The sequence below is a fragment of the Spermophilus citellus genome (assembly GCF_964194105.1).
Source record: "Spermophilus citellus genome assembly, chromosome: 4".
Classification (NCBI taxonomy): Eukaryota; Metazoa; Chordata; class Mammalia; order Rodentia; family Sciuridae; genus Spermophilus; species Spermophilus citellus.
In genome coordinates this window covers 227,303,912-227,323,246 of record NC_138185.1, presented here as the reverse complement: position 1 = coordinate 227,323,246, position 19,335 = coordinate 227,303,912, and the positions used below count along the sequence as shown (strand labels likewise).

Genomic DNA, 19,335 nt, shown 5'->3' with positions numbered 1-19,335 from the left:
TCCTGGGAGGTGCCCACCACTAGGAACCACACACTAGGATCCAAGGAGGTGGGTTTCCGAAAACTCAGTGGGAATAAACAGACTGGACCAACTTGCCTGTGAGCAGCTTCCCACAGAACCAGAGGCCAGCTCTTAGGGCGGCCCTGCCAACAGACAGCCCAGAGGCCCTGTCCAGATGGGTCCTGATGGAAGGGACAGGCCCAGGTGTGAGCTCACCCTGCAGCCCCAGAGTGGGCGGCTGACCCCACAGGGATATGCCTGCCAGGGTGCCCCGTGGCCTGCAAGATCATAAGACCACCTTGAGTGGGCATGTTCCAAGGGGACAAGGTACAGCTGGGTGGCTGCCACCTCCTGGGGCAGTGCCTGGCCCCTCCCTTGAGCCAGCTCGCTGGTGAGAGCAGCACACCTGTCCTGACAGCCTGGGGAGGGGCCTGAACAGGCCCATCCTGGTGGCTACCCCTCAGGGCTTGCTGGTGACACTGGGGCTAGGGCCTGCACCTGCTCCCCCAGGGTAGACTGGGGTCCTGCCACCCTGCTCCAACAAAGCAGGGCCTGAACGGATGCTCCGATGGGAGGCACCAGGCCTGGGCATGGCCCAGCCACCCATGGCCACCCATGGCCTCCCAAAGCCTCCGAAGATGCTCCACCAGCCGCCGGCCCCACCCAGCATATGCGCGAGGGGATGGCAGGCAGCACCGCGTGGCCCCAGGGTGGGGCTGAGGGCATGCGAGCAGTCACAGCGCGATGGCAGTGGGGGCACCAGGGCGACGTGTGCAAGGACAGTCCACCCCAGGGCCCAGGCCAGGAGGACGCAGGCCAGAGGCCGGGGCTCATGGGCTCTCTGCGAGCGAGCAGCGAGGCCAAGCGAAGCACGGGGTGAGGCTGTGGCCGGGCCCGTGCAGACTGCCCCTGCACGTGCCCTGAGCCGCCCACGGCGAGCAGACAGCACACACAGGCACCACACGGGCTCGCCACACACCAGTGGCCGCGGGCCTTACCCCTACTGGGCATCAAGAGGCGCTTCTTCACGTTGCCTGGCAGCGCCACGGGCAGGAGAGAGGGAGAGAAAACACCATCAACTGGCGCAGTCAGCTGTGCCGTGGGGCCCAGCACGGGCCGTGTGCAGCCCAGGGCAGGAGGCTGTGCCCTGTACACACCTTGCCTGGCCTCCCCACCAGGGCGGGCAGCAGAACCCGACTCACCGTCCACACCGTTGTGCTGCTCATAGCTCCTCTTGCCCAGGATGGTGGGGGAGCCATTGTTGATGACCGGGGCCGACTTGGCAGGGGTCAGGCTGCTAAGTACACTGGACGCGCTCTTTACAGGGTCGGGTTTGGGGGGTCGGGGATGGGTCTCTGTGGGAGCAGCAGAAGGCAGAGTGTCGGAGCCTGGCAGTGACACCACCGGGTCCTCCACCCCAAGGGCCTGCAAGACTCTGGGCAAGTGGCTATGTGGAGACCAGTACCCAGCAGGGCTGGGGCTTAGACACCATCAGGCAGGCTCCCTGCAGGAGGGCCAGCCACAGCCCTGAGTCAGTGCCCGCAGCCTCCAGGACCCAGACAGGCCCGTAAACACTGCAAGCCCATCTGACGGCCTCCGGGTCTAAGCCATCAGAGATGGTATCAGAGGGCTGGCCGCTGGCCAGATGTTGAACTGCTGGCCTAGCTAAAGAGACACCCCAGCCACCTCCTCCACAGGACAAGGGTAGGGCCAACCCTGGGGCCCAGGGCCCCGGGGAGGGAGCGATGCCAGGCAACTGTGTCTGTGCAGAGCACACTTAGCTCATGTTTCCGGAACGTCCTTCCCAGGACAGGCACCTCCACCCTGGGAGGACTGACTCATGAGCCTGCTCGAGCATCATGCTGGCGGGGCACCCCCACTGCAGGCCTGGGGCCCATGCTTCTGGATGGACCAGGCACACGGCTGGAGTCTTGGGCCTCCCAGCAAGGATGGTGGCCAGGTATGCGCCTCCTTCCCAAAAAGGCCCGCAAAGGCCTGAGTGCTGCCTATGGAGGCGCCTGGGTCCAGGATTCCCTGTGGGCATCAGGGTGTGCGGGGACTCTGAAGGGGGTCCTCGGTGTGCCTCAAGGAGGCTGAACCCTGCAGTGTCTGGGACTCACTGTGACCCTGGTGGCGGGGGCGCAAGGCCCATGAGTCTGCCTGACTGGCATAGTGCAAGGCACCCAGAGGGGCGTCCCATGAGCATTCAAGCCTCTGGATGAAGGAGCTGTGGGCTGCACCAAAAGCTTCCATTTTGGAAGCTCCAGGGGTGGCTCCATCGCCAGCTTACCGAGATACCGGAGCACAGCTTCCAGGGGCTTCCGCACTGCCTGCTTCAGCACCAGTGGGCTCTGGGAAGCTTCGGGCAGCCGGGCAGTGCCTGTGGAGGGATAAGGTGTATCAGGGGCTGGGCCCCCAGGGAGCTGAGCAGAGCCTGTACCCCAATCTGGGTGTTCTCCCTGGGCCCAGATGCTGCTGGCCCCACGGCCAGGCCCCAAAGCCGCCTACCCACCCCAGCTACACTGACATCAGGAGGAAGACTCACACTCAGCCTTGATGGCGGCACTGTTGATGGGCATGTAGGGGTGCCGTGCGGCATGCCATGGGCGCAGGATCTCACGGCACAGGCGCCGGGCGATCCGGGTCAGCTTGGTGGTGTGCAGGTAGAAAGCCTGCCTCGTCTTCATGGCAAACTTGGGGCTCCCGCTGCTCCGGGCTGGGATGCCGTGGGGACTCTGCGGAAGGGGGGCGCACCGCCCCAACACAGCGCCATGACCGAGGGCCGAGGGCCTGTGGCCGGCGCAGAGCGGGTGTTAGGCTCGTCCCACTTACCATGTTGTTGCGATTTGGTCCTGGCCTCTCTCCATCTAACCGGGTTGGCATTTTCAAGCCACCATATTTCTTCCAATATGTCCAACAAGATGCGCAGAGGCGACACTGCATGTTAGGGGGACCCCAAGAATACCACTGGTAAGACTGTGTGGCTACGGACAACAAAGTTGGAAATAGACGGATTCTTAAGCAGAACCAACGGTGCAGAGAGCATTCCACAGTGTCCCCCGCCCCTGCCGCAGCCGCCCCCACCCACCCAGGGAACCCCGCATGCTCCCAGCTCTCCTCACCCCCCACTGCTGCAGCCCCACCGTCACAGGCCACCCCAGGCCAGGTCACGGGCCTGCAGAGACCACATGGCACCATGGCAGCAGTGACGTCCCTGCGGCCCCTGTCACCCCAGTGGGTGCCAGGCGGGCACTTACTGTAGCAGCTCTCGCAGGCCCGGCCAGCCCCGGGGCTCTGGCCTGGCGCCCCTGTGCCGTTCACCACACTGGCCTTAACGCTGTTGACGCTGATCTGGTTCGGGTTTGGCTTGTTGCTTAAAGGGGGGAGGGAGCAGTCACAGCAGCCCTGTGAGGCAGCCAGGTAGCCAGACCCCTGTCCCTGTGCCTTGGCATTTCTAGGAGTGGCCACCACCAGGTGGAGCTGTCCTCCCAGTCCCAGGGTGCAGAGCACTAAGCCCTGGGCCTCTGGCCCCCGCAGGCCACTCAGCACCACACAGGGTTTCCTCCAGGGCCTCCGGACTGTCTGGACTACAGGCCGGCCAGTTCAGGAGCCCCCAGAAGCCTGGTGCCCACAGTCCACCCTGCCAACCCTCAGGGACCAAAGCTGGAACTTACTAGTTGGGAATATAAACTTGCTTTAACTTGCTCTCTGCTTCAGCTGCTTTCAAACGTTTCTTAAAGCAAAAGAGAGGATCAGAGAGGTCAGCGGGCAGGCCAGGCCACAGCCTGGGAACCAGGGGGAGGGACCACCACTGTCTCCTGAGCACTGCCTCCTCGGGGAAGGCCTGTGTGAGAAGTTTTCCGAACGAGCACAGACCCCAAGAGGGGACCAGCTCAGCCTTGCTGACCCACCGGGGCTGTCTGCCTTGCCATCCCCCAGCTCCTCCCCTTGCTCAGGGTGGGGGGCAGGGGCAGGCGGGCTCACCTGCTGGACGTATCTGTCAGTGGTCTTCCACATGTAGTAGTACTCGATGATGCTGGTGAGCGACTTCCACGGGAGCTGGGGCAGGAAGGGGGCATGAGGTGGGCAGGGACAAGGGCCGTACAGAGGAGGGGGTGGCACCCACTGAAGGGAGTCCCCAAGCTAAATGCTGAACACGGCAACCCCCTAGACTGTCCCCTCCCAACCCATGCTGAACGTAACTGCCACTGGGACGCCAAGGGGTGGGACCTCCTGGTGTCCTCTTGAAGGATCAGAGAGGAAGGAGTTTGGGGGGCTCCTCTCTGCACTCCCTGGCCCTCTGCCCTCCGGTGGCACGGCACAAAGGGGAAGGACGTCTGTTCCTGTGAACTCCCTAGCCTCAGGGCCTGCTAAGGGGCACCGAGGGACCCGCAAGAAGTGGAAGACAGGGCGCTGGCCCTCGCCTGGACGGACTCCAGTGTGCAGACTCTTCTCTGCATCTGACGCGCTCTCTGGCCCTCGCACACTTCTGTGTGCTCCCATGTGCTCATGTCCTAAGCGCTGAGATCCCCCAGGCTCTGTGAGCTCGCAGTCTTCTCACCAAGGACACCCAGATTTGCTGCTTGCTCCTGACTCCTACCCCAAGCTACGTTTAGAAGGCACCTGCAGTCCCCCAGCTTGCACTGCCTCTGTTTACCTACACTCTCTTCTGGGTCGGAACCTGAGGTCTCGCAGGCTGGCCAGTGCTCCAGGCCGGGCCACACCCAGCCAGGGCTCAGCTGGAGGATCTGGCCTGCAGAGCTTCTGTGTCTTCCCAGCACAGACACACAGCAGTGCCCTAGGCAGGCATCTGTGGGGCCCCCAGGCCCCTGGCTCACCCTCTGCAGCTCCACCATCTAAATGACCCGTTCCATTCTATTCTGTCTTCTGGTTCTGTGTTCAGTCTCAGGTTTTGCTCATTTTGTTTAGTTTCTGGCCAAGTTATGTATGCACCCTATCTGTAGGCTGGTGAGGGGAAGGGCCAGTGTCCTCCAGCACCTGTACCTGGTCATCTTCCACTCCTGCCAGGGATATCCCATCAGGAGACCCCCCCACCAGGACAGCCCAGGGCTGTGGGACAAGCTGAAGCTCCCCTCCAGGCCCACAGCCTCTTCCAGCCTGTGATCCTCGGCACTCTCCAACCTCCCATCTCTGCCTCCTTGGGTTGGACTTGCTCCTGTTTTGCTGCTGCTCCTAGCTGGATAGAGGCTGTCCCGCTGTGTCCTGGCCTGACAGCCCCACCATGCACAACACGCTCCTCCTCCATGGGTGACCGTGGGCCTTCGCCACAGAGCAGGGGCTGCTCTTCTTTCAGCCAAATTTAAAAGTATGCAATCCTTCGGGGCTGGGTACAGGACACAGGCCCTTCCGCACTAGAAGAGGGGCCTCACAGCGCAGACCCATAGGCCTGAGTTCAGATTCTCACAGGATGCATGACACAGGCTGAGCTCCATTAAGAACATAAAAAGCCACATTCAGGGAGGAGGGTCTCCCTGAGGACACCCCCAGGGACCTGGTCCTCACCACAAGGTGGCGCTTGCAGGTGTGGCCCAGGCCCAAAGGGACCTGGTGTGTGTGCTCAGCACAGCACAGAGGCAGGACAGGGGCACAGGGCTTCCCACGCACATCCCACAGCCCACCTGGTGACGCGCCACAGCTGGTTGCTCCCCGCCCCTCCCGGGGCACTTACAAAATCTTGCTGAATATCTGTAAAATCTTTCCCATATTTTTCCAGGGCTTCCTCAAAAAGATTAGCCTCAGACGCTGACCACTCTTCCATCTCGTCCCTGCAGAGCACGGGCCCGCCCTGCGGCACGAGGGCGGAGATGGCCCGGGAGATGTCGTAGATATTCTTGTGCAGGGTGTCCATGGCATGGAACTGCAGCAGGACAGCAGGGTCATCCGGGCCCAGCCCTCCCAGCCCCAGCATCTCCCCGAACCTGGAATGTGCTTTAAGAGGAGCACCCTCCCTCCCTGACCCCACAGCACACACTGCCAAGTCGGGGTGGGAGGGGAGAGGCTGAGCTCTAGGTGGAGGGCCACCTTCCCTTACCCTGCACGCCTGAGGCGGTGCTGGCCCCAGGTGAGGGGCATGCCTGAGGCGGGTGCTGGCCCCAGGTGAGGGCGGGGAGATGGCTGCAGCCCACTTACCAGGGTGATGTCTCGGGAGGCCGCGGCAGCGCTCATGTGCAGGCTGGGCTGTCGCACTGAGCTGCTGCAGTCCAGGGCCCGGGCGAAGGTTCCCACGGAGCTATGGGGGCGGAGGGGCACAGACACCAGAGTCGGACAAGCAGGAGGGATGCCCCCACCCCACAGGCCAGCAGGGCCCAGGAGACCAGAGTTCAGCTCCCAGCAGGCCTGAGACATAGGCCTGCGGGCACCTTGGGCAGCTGAGTGCAGGCATCACAGACAGAAATTGCAGAGCCTCTCCAGCTGCAGGGCTATTCGCACCCACACCCAGCTGCCTCCAACTCAGGGGCCGAGGCCAGCCCGTCTGCATGAGCGGCTGGGGTCAGCTGAGCCACAGCTCCCGGCCTACTGGCTCTCTCCAGGCCTCACCCCATCCCTCGTGAACTCCCCTGCCATCCCCAGCCTGCCCCATGCTGGCTTGCTGGCCACTAGTGTGGATGGCCCTGAGGCACCCTGCCCCGGGACTCCCAGGCAGTATCAGCCACGCCCAGAGAAGGATGGGCTAGGGCCTCTGATGCCCTCTGGGAACTCTAAGGGGTCTTAACTGCCAGTGAGGGTCTGGCCATCAGGAGCCCAAGGACAGGAGTGTGGGATCCTGTCCACGTGTGAGATCTAGGACCCCTGGTGCCCCAGCACCTATGCAGGAAAGCTGCAGGCTGAGCCCCTTGCAGTCCTGACACCAGCGCCCAGTGGGGAACTTACCGGGCCACCACAAGGAACTGGTCAATCTGCTTGTCCACCAGTGGGTTATGTGCCTCCCACACCTTGGTCTCCAATTTGGACTGGTCACGGCCATCCTCCTCACCTATGGGGAGAAGTGTGGTTTGGTGGGGTCAGAGAGGTGCTGGGGAAAGCCCAGGATCTGTCATGGGAACACCACCGCCTCCCCAGGAGCTAAGATGAGGAGAAAGGACACGCCCGTGCGCACACACACACACACACACACACTCCAGAGAAAGGCCTCATGACCCTGGAGGCCGGCACACATGTAGACACACACACAAACATACTCCAGAGAAGGGCCTTGTGACCAGGAGACCAGCACACATGTAGACACACACACACACACACACACACACACACTCCAGAGAAAGGCCTCATGACCCTGGAGGCCGGCACACATGTAGACACACACACAAACATACTCCAGAGAAGGGCCTTGTGACCAGGAGGCCAGCACACATGTACACACACACACACACACACACACTCCAGAGAAGGGCCTTGTGACCAGGAGGCCAGCACACATGTACACACACACACACACACACACTCCAGAAGGGCCTCGTGACCAGGAGGCCAGCACACATGTACACACACACACACTCCAGAAGGGCCTTGTGACCAGGAGGCCAGCACACATGTACACACACACACACTCCAGAAGGGCCTTGTGACCAGGAGGCCAGCACACATGTACACACACACACACTCCAGAAGGGCCTTGTGACCAGGAGGCCAGCACACATGTATACACACACACTCCAGAAGGGCCTCGTGACCAGGAGGCCAGCACACATGTACACACACACACACACACACACACACTCCAGAAGGGCCTTGTGACCAGGAGGCCAGCACACATGTACACACACACACACACACACACTCCAGAAGGCCCTCGTGACCAGGAGGCCAGCACACATGTACACACACACACACACACACACACACACACTCCACAAGGGCCTCGTGACCAGGAGGCCAGCACACATGTGTGCATGCACACACACACTCCACAAGGGCCTTGTGACCAGGAGGCCAGCACACATGTGTGCATGCACACACACACACTCCACAAGGGCCTTGTGACCAGGAGGCCAGCACACATGTACACACACACACACACACACTCCACAAGGGCCTTGTGACCAGGAGGCCAGCACACATGTGTGCATGCACACACACACACTCCAGGGAAGAGCTGTGACCCTGGAGGCCGGCATACACGCGCGCGCACCCCCCCTCCCCCACTGAAAGGCCTCATGGCCCTGGAGGCCAGCCCAGAACACACTCCACACTGACTGGGACGGTGGGGTGCAGCCGTGTGACATCAGAACTTGGAAGGCCTAGTGAGCCCATCGAGGCGCCTGCCCACTGTCCCAGGGTCCCAGGGGGAGCAGGAGGTCCTGGCAGCCAGCTGCCAACCAAAGGAGAGGAGCTGCAGATTCCACGCAACCGTGACAAGAAGCATGTTCCATGTGCTTTCAGTCACATGGGGCCACATCATGTGACACCTGCTGGATGCCATGGCAAGAGTACAGCAGGGCAATGTGGTGGAGGACAGCCCCACACCCCAGGACGCTCGCAGCTGTGCTTCTGGGCGGAGAGGAGGTTCCTGTGCGGCAGAGGCCCCGGAGTCTGTCCTGAGCAGGGCCGGCCTGACGGGAGAGGCGGAGAGCCCATAGCCGGCCCTTGGCCGTCTCTCCGGCCCTTGGCCGTCTCTCCGGCCCTGGGCCACGTCTGTGATTAAGTGAAACACCAAGGCTCACGTTCTGCAAGGCGCCAGCCAGCTTCCCTGGGGCCCTTGGCAACGATGCACCGTGTGACCAGGGACGGCCTCAACTTGGTGCTGGAAATGGAACAGGTGTGGGGTCCTGGGCGGGACCTGGGCCAGAATGTCTCCAAGACCCTCGCAGGGACAGCTCTCCTGGACCCTGCCTGTGAGCAGAGCTCAACACATGTCCAGGGGAGGTCAGGCCTGTGACCAGGCAGCTGGGTGGGTCCCGGGAAGGAAGCCCAGTGCTACAGATGTGCCGATGGACCCAGGAGGGGTCCCAGTGAGGCCTACAGGGCTTCCCTGCAGGTCCTGGTTCTGGGGCTGCTCCAGGCCCCACAGGGAACTACTTGGGTCCCCAGTGCTGCAGAGGGTGTCCTTCTGGTATGTTCTGGGGTCAGGGGCACATGGAGAACTGGGGTGCACCTCCTGCCCCCCAGGCCAAAGCCACGGGCTGAGTCCCTTCCTCTCCTTGGTCACAGTCACGCCTGTGACACCTCAAAGCTAGAGGGCAGCAGGGCCCAGCAGAGGAGGCCACCATGTCTGGCCCCTCTCCTAGCAGCTGGCAGGAGGGTTGCCGAGCCCTGCTTTCCAGGTCAGGCCCCATGGCCAGGGCAGGGACCTTTCAGGCTCTCCTGGCTTCCTGTCCAGCAAGCACACAGCACCAGGAAGGAACAGTGGGTTCCAGTGACAGGTTCCAGGCGAGGTCCTCTGGCCTTCCCAGCCCCTTCCACAAAGGGACAGTGGTCCTCAGGACCTAAATTCACACGTGTTCCACAGCTGAGGCCTCTGCTGCATTCCCAAGTCCCTGCCCTGGCCAGGATGGACGGCAGCTACACCAGGAGGCCAGCATGCGGCCTGCTTCTGGCTGTCTCGAGGAGGCCCCAGAGTGGCACGAACTGGGTAAAGAGGCTGAGCCACAGGGCAGAGCAGAGAGTAGGTGGCCTCCTGCCCACAGGGCACAGCTTAGCACGCCCAGGTCCCCAGCTGCCTCTCAGCTCAGCCTGGTGCGTCACAGGCTCTTGGATCCGGCCAGCCCCCGAGAGAGGAAAGGAACACAGAGCCAGGAGGCACGGAAACAGGCACATCAAACAGCGCCGGGGACGCACATGGCCAGGCCAGCCCATGTGGCCTGGGGGTGCCACCGGTGCAGGCGCGCAGCTGAGCCTGCCTCGGAGCGGCACTCCGACCATGGAGGGGGACAGGCTACGAGAGGAAGAGGGCCGGGGAGGAAAGACACGGACAAGCTGGGACCAGGAGGACCAGGGCCACGAAGTACCTGGGGCAGCCTGCACCCCCGTCTCCCAGGACAGCCCGCCAGGAGCCGCCACCGAGGAGGGGGAGGAGGACAGCAGGCAGTGGCCCCAGGACCTTAGGCCAGCCCATCAGCAAAGAGTCTAGGGACTCCAGCTTGTCCCTGCCGGGTGCCAACACTGAGGGCTGCTCACCTGCAGGGTCCACACAGGGCCAACCTGAGGGACGCAGCGGGCAGAGCTGCCAGCCCAGGAGACCAGAGCCTGCCCTGACGAGGGCCAGGAAGGCGAAGGGAGAAGAACCTAGTCAGACAGGGACCAGGAGGCCGGAGAGGCCTGACAGCCTGACTGGACCACAGCAGAGCTGGACACAGAGCTCAGACCGGGGCAGCGCCACTTGGGAGACAGGGAGCAGGGTAGCAGGGGCTCCAGAGCCAGGGACAGGCGGGCTCAGTTGGCAGAGGACAACTACCAGGAGGTGGGCACATCCGCATCAGAGCTCAGCCGGCAGCGGCCCTCGCAGGACAGGCGACAGCCCCTGCAGAGCGCCTGGCTCAGAGACAACAGCCCCCCCCCGGCCCTGGTGTGCCCAGGTCCCCAGTTGCCTCTCAGCTCAGCCTGGCTGGTGCGCCACAGGCTCGCCACCTCACCCGGAGCCTCACCAGGCCACCATCCCACACACCAGCAAAGAGAACATGTGCAAACACAAGGGCCACCCGACTCAGACCCGCACCCGTGGACAAGGGCTCAGAAGCCTCGACCCACGACCCACGACCCACGACCCACAGTCCTCGACTCCCAACGGGGCTGCTGAGCGAGCCCAGGAGGTGTCCAGCTGCTCATCAGGAGGTGTGAAGGCCAGGTGTTCAGGGCTGGGAGGGGTGGGCTGCCCCCATGTGCAACCTGCCACCCACCCTCACGCTGCCCCAGGCCAGGCGCACAGGAGGCTAGTGGACTCACAAGCTTCAACAGGAACCGAAACTGCCACAGCAAAACAAAACACCAGCCTGCTGGCAGTGGCCCTCGCTCCTCCCGGGGTCCCTGCTTCCAAGTGCCATCCGACACTTACCGGGACAAGGGGGCCCAGGGCAGCAGCCTGTGCCCACCACTGTTGACACCACACCTGACCGGCACCCCGCCACGAGCCCGGCACGTGCACGCCTCACAGCCACAGACACCACGTCCCAGCCAAGGTGGACGCCCAGGAGGCACCATGAGTGCTCTGGGCCACACCCACCTTCTCTCAGCAAGTCGGTGATGTCGGCCTGGTACCGGTTCCCCACGCGGATCTCCCCTTTATCAGCCAGCAGGGTCTTCTGCTGTGGGTCGTAGACTAGGGAATAGAAGAAGAAATCCTGAAAAACACCACACACAAGACACAGGCGTCAGAGACACGCCTGCCTGTGACCCGGGGCGGACACAGGCTGCTGCAGCACCAGGAGAAACGCAGAGTGAGGTCAGCAAGGACTCAGAGCTACGCCTACTAGGACGTCCTTCTGCTCAAAAGCTGGAAATCAGCGGCTGAGAAGGCTGAAACAGGAGGATTCCGAGTCGAGGCCAGCCTTAGTAACTTAGCAAGGCCCTGTCTCAACGTGAAAAATAAACAGGACTAGGGACGTGGCTCAGGGCAGAGGGCTGCTCTTCAGCGGGGTTCCATTTTCAGTACCAAAAAAGATAAAAGGTCCGTAAGAGCAACAAAAAATAAGGCCACTCTGAACAGGCCCAACAAGCCGCAGACAGGCAGGCCTTCCTAGCCCAATGGACAGCTGTCCCTGCAGCGGCAGGTCACTGCTTCTGCAGACGGCCTCTGCCCCTCCCCAGGTCTGTGTGCACCCCAGACTTCAGCCGCCAGGCCCCCCCAGCACGGGAACTGGCATGTTGGTGCCATTTCCGACCCTGCGGGTCCTGCACTTCATGCCTGAGGTCCAGCCCTGTTCCCTGGGAAAGGACCGCAGCTTCTGGGTTGCTGGGGACACCTGCACCCTCCTGGGCAGGCTGTTCTGAAGAGCGGACCCCTGGGTTTCCGTCCTGCGTGCTTGGCTCCTTCTGGCTGTCCTGCTGGCCCTCGTCCCCCTTAGCTCTGAAAACCACCAACTTTTCTCTTGGCAGCTGCACTGGACGTCAGGACTGCATGGAGCCTGGTCGGGAGAGCTGGCCGCCCGAAGGGTCTAATCTGATTTTCCCCAGGCCTGGGCCCTTGCCCCAACCCTGCCAAATGGGCCTCTGGGTGGGGCTGCCTGACCATGGTGCCCGTGGCTGACCGGGCACAGCCTGGGCTTCCCCTGGAAACTGTGAGCTTCTTGATCAGGCAGGTGGAAAACAGGTGTCCAGGGCTTTCCTGGCCTCTGCCTGGGAAATGAGCAGCGTCCAGCAACACCACCCAGGCCGTCTACACAGGCCCCGCACTAGGAAGGGCCCCTGCGCCCGCCACTCTACCGCCAGCTCTTCTGTCAAAAGGGCTGTCCAGGGGCCGGGTGGGGCTTGTGGCCGAGCGCTCGCCTGGCACGTGCGAGGGGCTGGGTTCCATCCTCAGCTCCACATAAAAACAAAACAAATAAAAATAAAGGTATTGTGTCCAACTACAACTAAAAAGATATTTTTTTTTAAAAAAGGGGCTGTCCATGGGCACCTGTCAGCAGTGTCACCCGTGCCACCCTGTGGCTACCACCAGGGTCCTTCCAGACTGCTCTCCACACTCCTCTGTGGACAAGTTCCAGGGCCTCCTGGAATTTGGTGCACCCTCAGGTGGAGGCCGTCCCCAGGATAGACTGCACACCGTCCCTGGTGGTGCCCTGACCCCTGGCCACAAGGGGCAGGGTGGTGCCTGGAGCAGGCCGCAGTCTCACACAGCCCTCGCGGGGCCTCTGTCAGCTCTGTTTCTGGGCTGTGTGTGGCAGGAGTAGGGCTGAGGCCAAGAAGACACAGTTCTGCCCAGAACACGGTCACTGTCTCCACAGCGTCCCCATCCTGAGGGAGGACGGGCTGAGCTCAGCCGTCTGGCTCCCACAGCGCCTGGGCCTCAATGTCACCCCTAGCGACACACAGGGAGGCCTCATCCCTGCCAACCTGAGCAGGTGCAGGGGGCTGGCTGAACTGGAGTGTACAGCCACCACCTGGGCAGCAGAGCCCAGGGGAGGGAGCGTCCCAAGCTGGGAGACATGTGAGCCCCTTACCTGACCCAAGGGTCCCCTTAAATCCACCCGACGCCACTCAACCTCCACACAACCGACTCGTGCCAACAGCTGCAGCCTGTCCGACCTCAGGAGACCTGATGTCCCCACCAGCCAATCCCACAACATCCTTGGCCTCTGTGCTCCCCAGGGACAGGCAGCCCTGCCTGGAGACACCTGGGTCATCACAACCTGGGCCGTGGCAGCCGGTGGGCCACGCTGCCCTGTGAAAAACCTGCCTGCTCAAAATGCCAGCAGTGCCAGGGCTGGGGACAGGGTGGCCTCAGCAGGATTCCATCCATTCTCCAAATATGGCCAACTGGGCCTCGAGTGGCCCTGGAGGAGAAGCCGGCAGTGCAGGCAGGAGGGCATGCCTGCTCTATGGTGGTCAGGCAGGGGGCACCTAGAAGGGAGGGAGCCTGGGGGCTGCGGCCACGGGACACCAGAAGTGACCATCAACACTGGCCCCAGGACACTGGGGTAAGGAGAGGCCAGGCCAGGGGAGGACGAGGTTCCTGCCAGGCTGAGGGTGGGGACAGGGGCCGTTTCACAGAGTAGCCAAGCGGACGGCGGGCTGGGCCTCACCTCGCGCTCCAGGTAGGACTTGAGCGACTCGGTCTCGTTGAGCAGGGTGACGCTGCACTTGCCCCTGGAAGAGAAGGACACGCAGGTGGAGGAGAGGCCAGCAGCGGGGCCCCGGGCAGGGGCCACGGGAGCTACCTGATGTGGGTGGCGGGCAGAGACTCCAGCTGCCGGGAGAGGAACAGCTCCCGGTGCCGCAGCTGGTGCTTCAGCTTCTCGGGCAGGTCCACCATCTCCGGGTTCTCCACCTCCTCCTCCACTTCCCCTGAAGGACAAAGAGTCCCCATCAGGGGGCTGTGCCGACACCTGGCTGCCGGCCCCAGGTCGGACCCCACGTGCAGGTGCCAAGGAAGGCCACCTCCCTGCCTGCCACTCCCCCTGCCCCCCCGAAGCAGCCCAGGAGCCCTGGACAAAGCCCCATGGGTGCTCTGGCGCCCCAACAGGCCAGTCCTCTGGGCATTATGAAGAAGAGGAGGACATGGTGTCCAGTGTCAACCTTGAAAGCAGCAGGCCCAAGAGAGGAAGGAAAAGAAAGGGGTGGCCACAACACATCAAGGGCAAGGCGGCCAGGGGCAGAGACCTTCAGCCCTGGACCCCGGCCTCTAGTCCCCAAGGCCAGATGGCCCTGCACAGCCTCTGCAGACCTCCCTGCACCAGGACTCCCCTTGGGGCCAGGCCACAGCCAGGTTGGGCGGCAGGCCTGACAGGGGGAAGCCCTCCTCAGCCGGCCGGCGGGGAACATCCGTCCCCCAGCGCACCCCCGCCCGCCCGGCACAGACAGGAGGACGCCTCCTTGCAGAGGCGGGCTCTTACCTTCCTCGCCGGTGTCCGCCCCGGGTCCGGCCTTATAGCAGACTGACAGGGCTACATAACAGACAGACAGCACCCGGTCGGCAGCTGGGCGCCAGTGCCGGCCGCTTGTTCCCTGCCCAGGGCCCGGACCGAGGAGACACGGGGGCCACAGGCCTCCCGGTGGGAGGGCAAAGACCACCCGACTGAAGACCCCTCAGGCTCTACATCCCACCCCGCCGGCCTCAGCCTCCTGCCGCCCCAGAGCTCAGGTTGCCCCCACACTCTGGTCCCGCGCCACCACGATCACTGCCAGAGACCTCCCTGCACGCGGCTCCTGCCCACCCTCGCCAGATCACTCCTCACCCAGGACCAGCCCCTGCCCAGCAGGACAGGAGAGACAGTGAGTCCCTCTCTGAGGCTGTGCAGAGACCTCGGCCAGCATCTCAGGCAGCTTGGCAGCTGCCCCTGATCTGTACCAGAAAACGACTGAGAGCCTGGCGTGGTGGGCACGCCTGTAGGCCCAGCTACTAGGAGGCTGAGGCAGGAGGGTCTTCAGCTTGGGGCGGGCCTGGGCAACTTAGCAAGACTCCATAAAAAGGCAAAAAGACAAAATACTTTCTGGCCTGTCACGTTCCCCAAAATTGGGGGATGTGGAATGGTGCTCCCCAGTGGCCCACACTTGCCCAGTGCTATCCATCTGGGGACACTACAAGCCACTGTCACCTAGGGCCCAGCTCCACTTGCCGGCCCCAGCCTGTCGCTCTCTTCTGCCCCGCTGTGGTCACTGCAGGAAGTCATGGCACCTCTGGGCCCCAAGCCCCCAGCCCCTCACAGCTAAGAGGCAGGGTGTGGGGAGTGGGATCTGTTCCACACGGACCTGGAGTGTCCGTCCCACCAAGTTGCCCGCCTCCCTGCCCGTGGAGCAGGGACACTGTGCACAGCAGTGCCTGCCCCAGCAGCCTGGAGCCCTGAGTTCAGAACAGCAGCAGCGTCCTGATGCACACCCCTCAGCTCCACGTGGAAGGCAGCGTTTGCTAGGGACAGGCGGGTCAGGACCCAGCCAGCATCTGGGCCCACGGGTAACACTGGCTTCATTCAGGTCCTTAGCCTGTCCACCAGCTCCACAGAAGCTCTTAGAAGCTCCAAGATGTCCCCACCCTTCCAGGCTCTCAAGCAGAGCAAGGCTCCAGGGCAAGACCCCGTTGCAGCCCATGTACACCTCGGGCCTCCACCTCCCCCAGGACACCCCTCGTGGGTGAATCCTGGGGCAGGTGGCAGTCCCTGTTCTTTCCCCAAGTCCTTTTCCAGATGGGGACACCACTCACTAGCCACTGGAGGCACGCACTGCCTTCCTGTCCCATCCAATCTTGCTCCCAAGCCCTGGCCTCAATTTGGAGGGCTCTGGGCAATTCAGGTGACGAGCCCCCCCAGGAAGGCCTGGGAAAGAGCTGCTGTGCCCCACCAGCCTCCTGCCTGAGGCCACCTGGGTGGGAGGCTTCCCCCACAGGGCTCAGGAGCCCAGGCTCAACTGTGGGGCTCAGGGCCCGGCTGCAGGGCCTCCCCGGCCGGGGCCTTCCTATCAGGGGGGTTTCCTACTGCAGGGCCAGGGCCACAGGGCACTCAGGGTGAACGCGAGCACGGGGGACGTGGCCCCGAGCAGTCATCAGGAGCCAGCCACAGACTTACGGCCCTTGACCCCTGCCCCCCCCCCAGGCCCAGCTCTTGGGTTTACAGGAAGCTGGACAGCGGGGCTCTGTGGGCACCTTGGCTGCCTGCATCCCAGAGCTCAGGAGACCCTCCCACAGGATGCCCTCCAGCCCTGCCCTCATCTCCAGAGTCCCCTCCTAGCTCCCCACAGCCTCTGACTGTCCTCCACAGGAACACCTGCCCCCTGACCCAGCAGCAAGGTCCCTGCCAGAAGTCCCCACAGGTGATTGCTGGTCTGTGACCAACAGGGCACTGACACAGGGCCTTCTGGACGGGGCAGGTGTACCCTGAATGACCTCTTCTTTCTGAAGCATCTTCCAACCAAGACTATGGATAAGCACTAGGGTGTCCCCAGGACCACCCACCTCGTTGGCCCTGGCTCCAGCCCCTCTCAGAGGCGGAGAGGCCCAGAGGCGGAGAGGAGGCCACCAGCCTCCACATCCTGCCTCTCCAAGGTCCTGCAGAGGATGGTCAGCGAGGCCTCCCACTGCCTGGCACCACAGGGCTGGGCTCATGTAATGTTTGACCTCCCTCCAGATGTGCACTGGAACCTGTCACGGGGGGCTATAGGTGGGGTCTCTCCCCACCAGCAACAAGAGACTTGGAGACCACACCTGATGACCTCGCACTTAGCCTGGGTGGACAGCACCCAGCAACTGGAACCGCCATGGTCCTCATCACTGGAGGACACCCCTGCACTGACCAGTCTCATGGCCCCCAGGCAGATCCCACCCCAGATGCCCAGACACATGGCAGCCATAAGCTGTCCCCACATCTACCTGCACCTGCACCCAAGACCTGCACAGAAAGGACTGCTGTGGCCATGGCACATGGACCCAGGGCCAGGTTACCCTCCTCTGCCCGCAGACGCACAGAGAGCTCGGTGTCAAGTGTCCAGCACCCAGCAGCCACCCAAGGCTCAGGCAGCCTTGCCCCAAGGTTACAACCCCCAGATCTCAGCCCCGTGCGCGACAATACTTCAGGGTGAGAGGCCAGGCCCCGGGGATGACAAGGGCCGCTTCCGGGCACTGGAAAAGAAAGTCCCTCTGAGCCGTGCTCAGACTTCAGGAGGGAGGGGTTTTTTCCCCGAAGACGCCACTTCCAACCCCCACAGAAACCTTCAGCAAAGTGCAAACAGGTGCTGCAGAGCAGTCCCACCTGGACCCGCACCTGGCCCATGGGGTGTCCACGCCAGCACCCCACCAGGGCCTGTGCACTTGCCTGGGACCCTGCAGAGGTACCCATGGGCGCCCAGACTGAGAACAGAGGGCAGAGCAGGTGGCAGAGGGTGGCCATAGCGAGGCCAAGACCCCAAGGCAGACCCGGGGGCAGGTGCCTGGAGCCCCCGCCCTCCCGGGCACAGGCCGACTCACTTGCATGCTTGTCCGCCAAGGCGATGAGAGTGCTGGAGATGTCGCGCCTCCGGTAGAAGCACACCACCTTGGCCTCCACGTTCCCGTTGGCCGTCTGCAACAGCAAGGCAAGCAGCTGAGCCCCTCAGCACAAGGAGGGACCCCGACGGAGCCTAGTCCAGCCCCACCTGAGTGCCATCCCTCAGGACTCCAGGAAGGGGACACGTCCCCAGAGCCCCAAGCAGTGAGCAGGAGGAAGGCATCCCTCTGACTCCTCCAAGGCCATCATAGCAAGGGGACCTAGGCAGAGGTGCACCAGGACCCAAGCCCACACCCTGACCCTCTCCTCACCCTCAGTGTGCTGCGGGAGAACCAGGAGCAGAAGGCCCTGGAAGGGCAGGACCTACACCAGCCTAGGAGCCAGCCCCTCCCACCACTCCCATGACCCGTACGGCAGCCTCAAGGTGGAGGGCTGAGCCTGCGGAGAGCCCCCACCCAGGCCCTGCCTGCTTCCCCTGGAAGTGCCCAAGGACGGTCTGGCCAGAGCCCAGCCAAACCCAGCTCTGCCTCTGGTGCAGGCCAGTCACCGCCTCCCTCTGGCCTGCACTCTACCGGGTCCACCAGGAGGGCAGATGGCAGGAGACTTGGACCCACGTGAGAAATGACCTCCACCCCGGTAGGACCTGGATGCAGTGTTCACTCACTGGACACGGCGCTGCCCAGGGAACCATCCCTGAACTACTGGGAGCTCACCAGAGGTGTCTCGCCCAGGGGGGTGCAGGCTACGGACCAACCACGGTGGAACCAGCCAGTGTGACCAGGCACCAAGTGTCAGCACAGCCCCACCTGGCGTGGGTGAGATCCACCCTGGGGTGGAGAGCCTGCACAGGCTCCTGCAGTCCTCTTACCTGCCTCCACTTACTGATCTGTCAGTCCTTCGTGTACGTCAGTGTGGACCACAGACACCTGCCTCCCCTTACTGATCTGTCAGTCCTTCGCGTTCGTCAGCGTGGACCACAGACACCTGCCTCCCCTGGAGCTGGTTCGGTCATAGCCCCTAAGAGCTCACACACTGCAGGCTTACTCCCCAGCTGAGGGAGGCAGGGCCTAGCGGAATAGAGCGAGGTTACTGGGCAAGGCCTCCAAGCGGGTACTGGGCCACAGCCCTCCTGTGAACAGGCCTCCTCCACTCCTGCCACAATGACCTGCACCGCCACAGGCCAAAAGCCACAGCCCAGGCAACCATGGATGGAAACCTGGTTTCAAACATGAACCAAAGTAAACCTTTTCTGGGGCTGGGGTTGTGGCACAGTGGCAGAGCGCTTGCCTCGCACATGTGAGACGCTGGGTTCCATCCTCAGCACCACATAAAAATAAATAAACAAAATACAGATATTGCATCCACCCATAACTAAAAAAAGAAGTAAAAAAATAAACTTTTTCTCCTTTTAAGCCAATTATCTTGGGTATTTTGTCACAGCAATGAAAAGCTGACATAGCTATAATCCACCACTACTCTATCCTGGCAGTTAAGCTGTCAGGCTGTGACCACTGGGAGCTCACGCAGTGGACTCCCAAATCCCCGAGACAGGTCCCACCATGTTAGAATGAAGAGTATTTATTTGCAACTTCAGAGTTTACTAAAGCAACACACAGGGTCTGCAATCTCAGTGCATGCCATGAGACTTGCATGACACAATAGCAGCCTCTTACCCCAGGGCAGCCCCTGTTATGCTCAGAATTCAGGTCCCTTGGACGCTGCCTCCTAAGTCCACCAACCATCACTACAGACC

At 62.6% G+C, this 19,335-nt stretch overlaps 1 protein-coding gene across 5 annotated transcripts in view; it reads right to left on the bottom strand.

The window, feature by feature from the left end:
* The window catches only part of MTA1 (metastasis associated 1), a 35,978-nt gene that overhangs the window by 2,490 nt on the left and 14,153 nt on the right, over nt 1–19,335 (bottom strand). For 2 of the 5 annotated variants that reach the window (XM_081288665.1, XM_081288666.1), the window contains 16 exons: nt 17,564–17,657; nt 14,505–14,555; nt 13,830–13,956; nt 13,695–13,758; nt 11,177–11,294; nt 6,892–6,994; nt 6,151–6,250; nt 5,690–5,878; nt 3,985–4,059; nt 3,675–3,733; nt 3,258–3,373; nt 2,833–2,984; nt 2,546–2,735; nt 2,291–2,380; nt 1,203–1,355; nt 999–1,034 (listed from right to left, as the gene is read on the bottom strand). In XM_081288665.1, coding sequence (XP_081144791.1) covers nt 999–1,034; nt 1,203–1,355; nt 2,291–2,380; nt 2,546–2,735; nt 2,833–2,984; nt 3,258–3,373; nt 3,675–3,733; nt 3,985–4,059; nt 5,690–5,878; nt 6,151–6,250; nt 6,892–6,994; nt 11,177–11,294; nt 13,695–13,758; nt 13,830–13,956; nt 14,505–14,555; nt 17,564–17,657 — 1,717 coding nt within the window. Of the gene's footprint in view, nt 1–998; nt 1,035–1,202; nt 1,356–2,290; nt 2,381–2,545; nt 2,736–2,832; nt 2,985–3,257; nt 3,374–3,674; nt 3,734–3,984; nt 4,060–5,689; nt 5,879–6,150; nt 6,251–6,891; nt 6,995–11,176; nt 11,295–13,694; nt 13,759–13,829; nt 13,957–14,504; nt 14,556–17,563; nt 17,658–19,335 lie in introns of those variants that run through there. The other 3 variants (XM_081288667.1, XM_081288664.1, XR_014021316.1) reach the window with 3 other exon arrangements.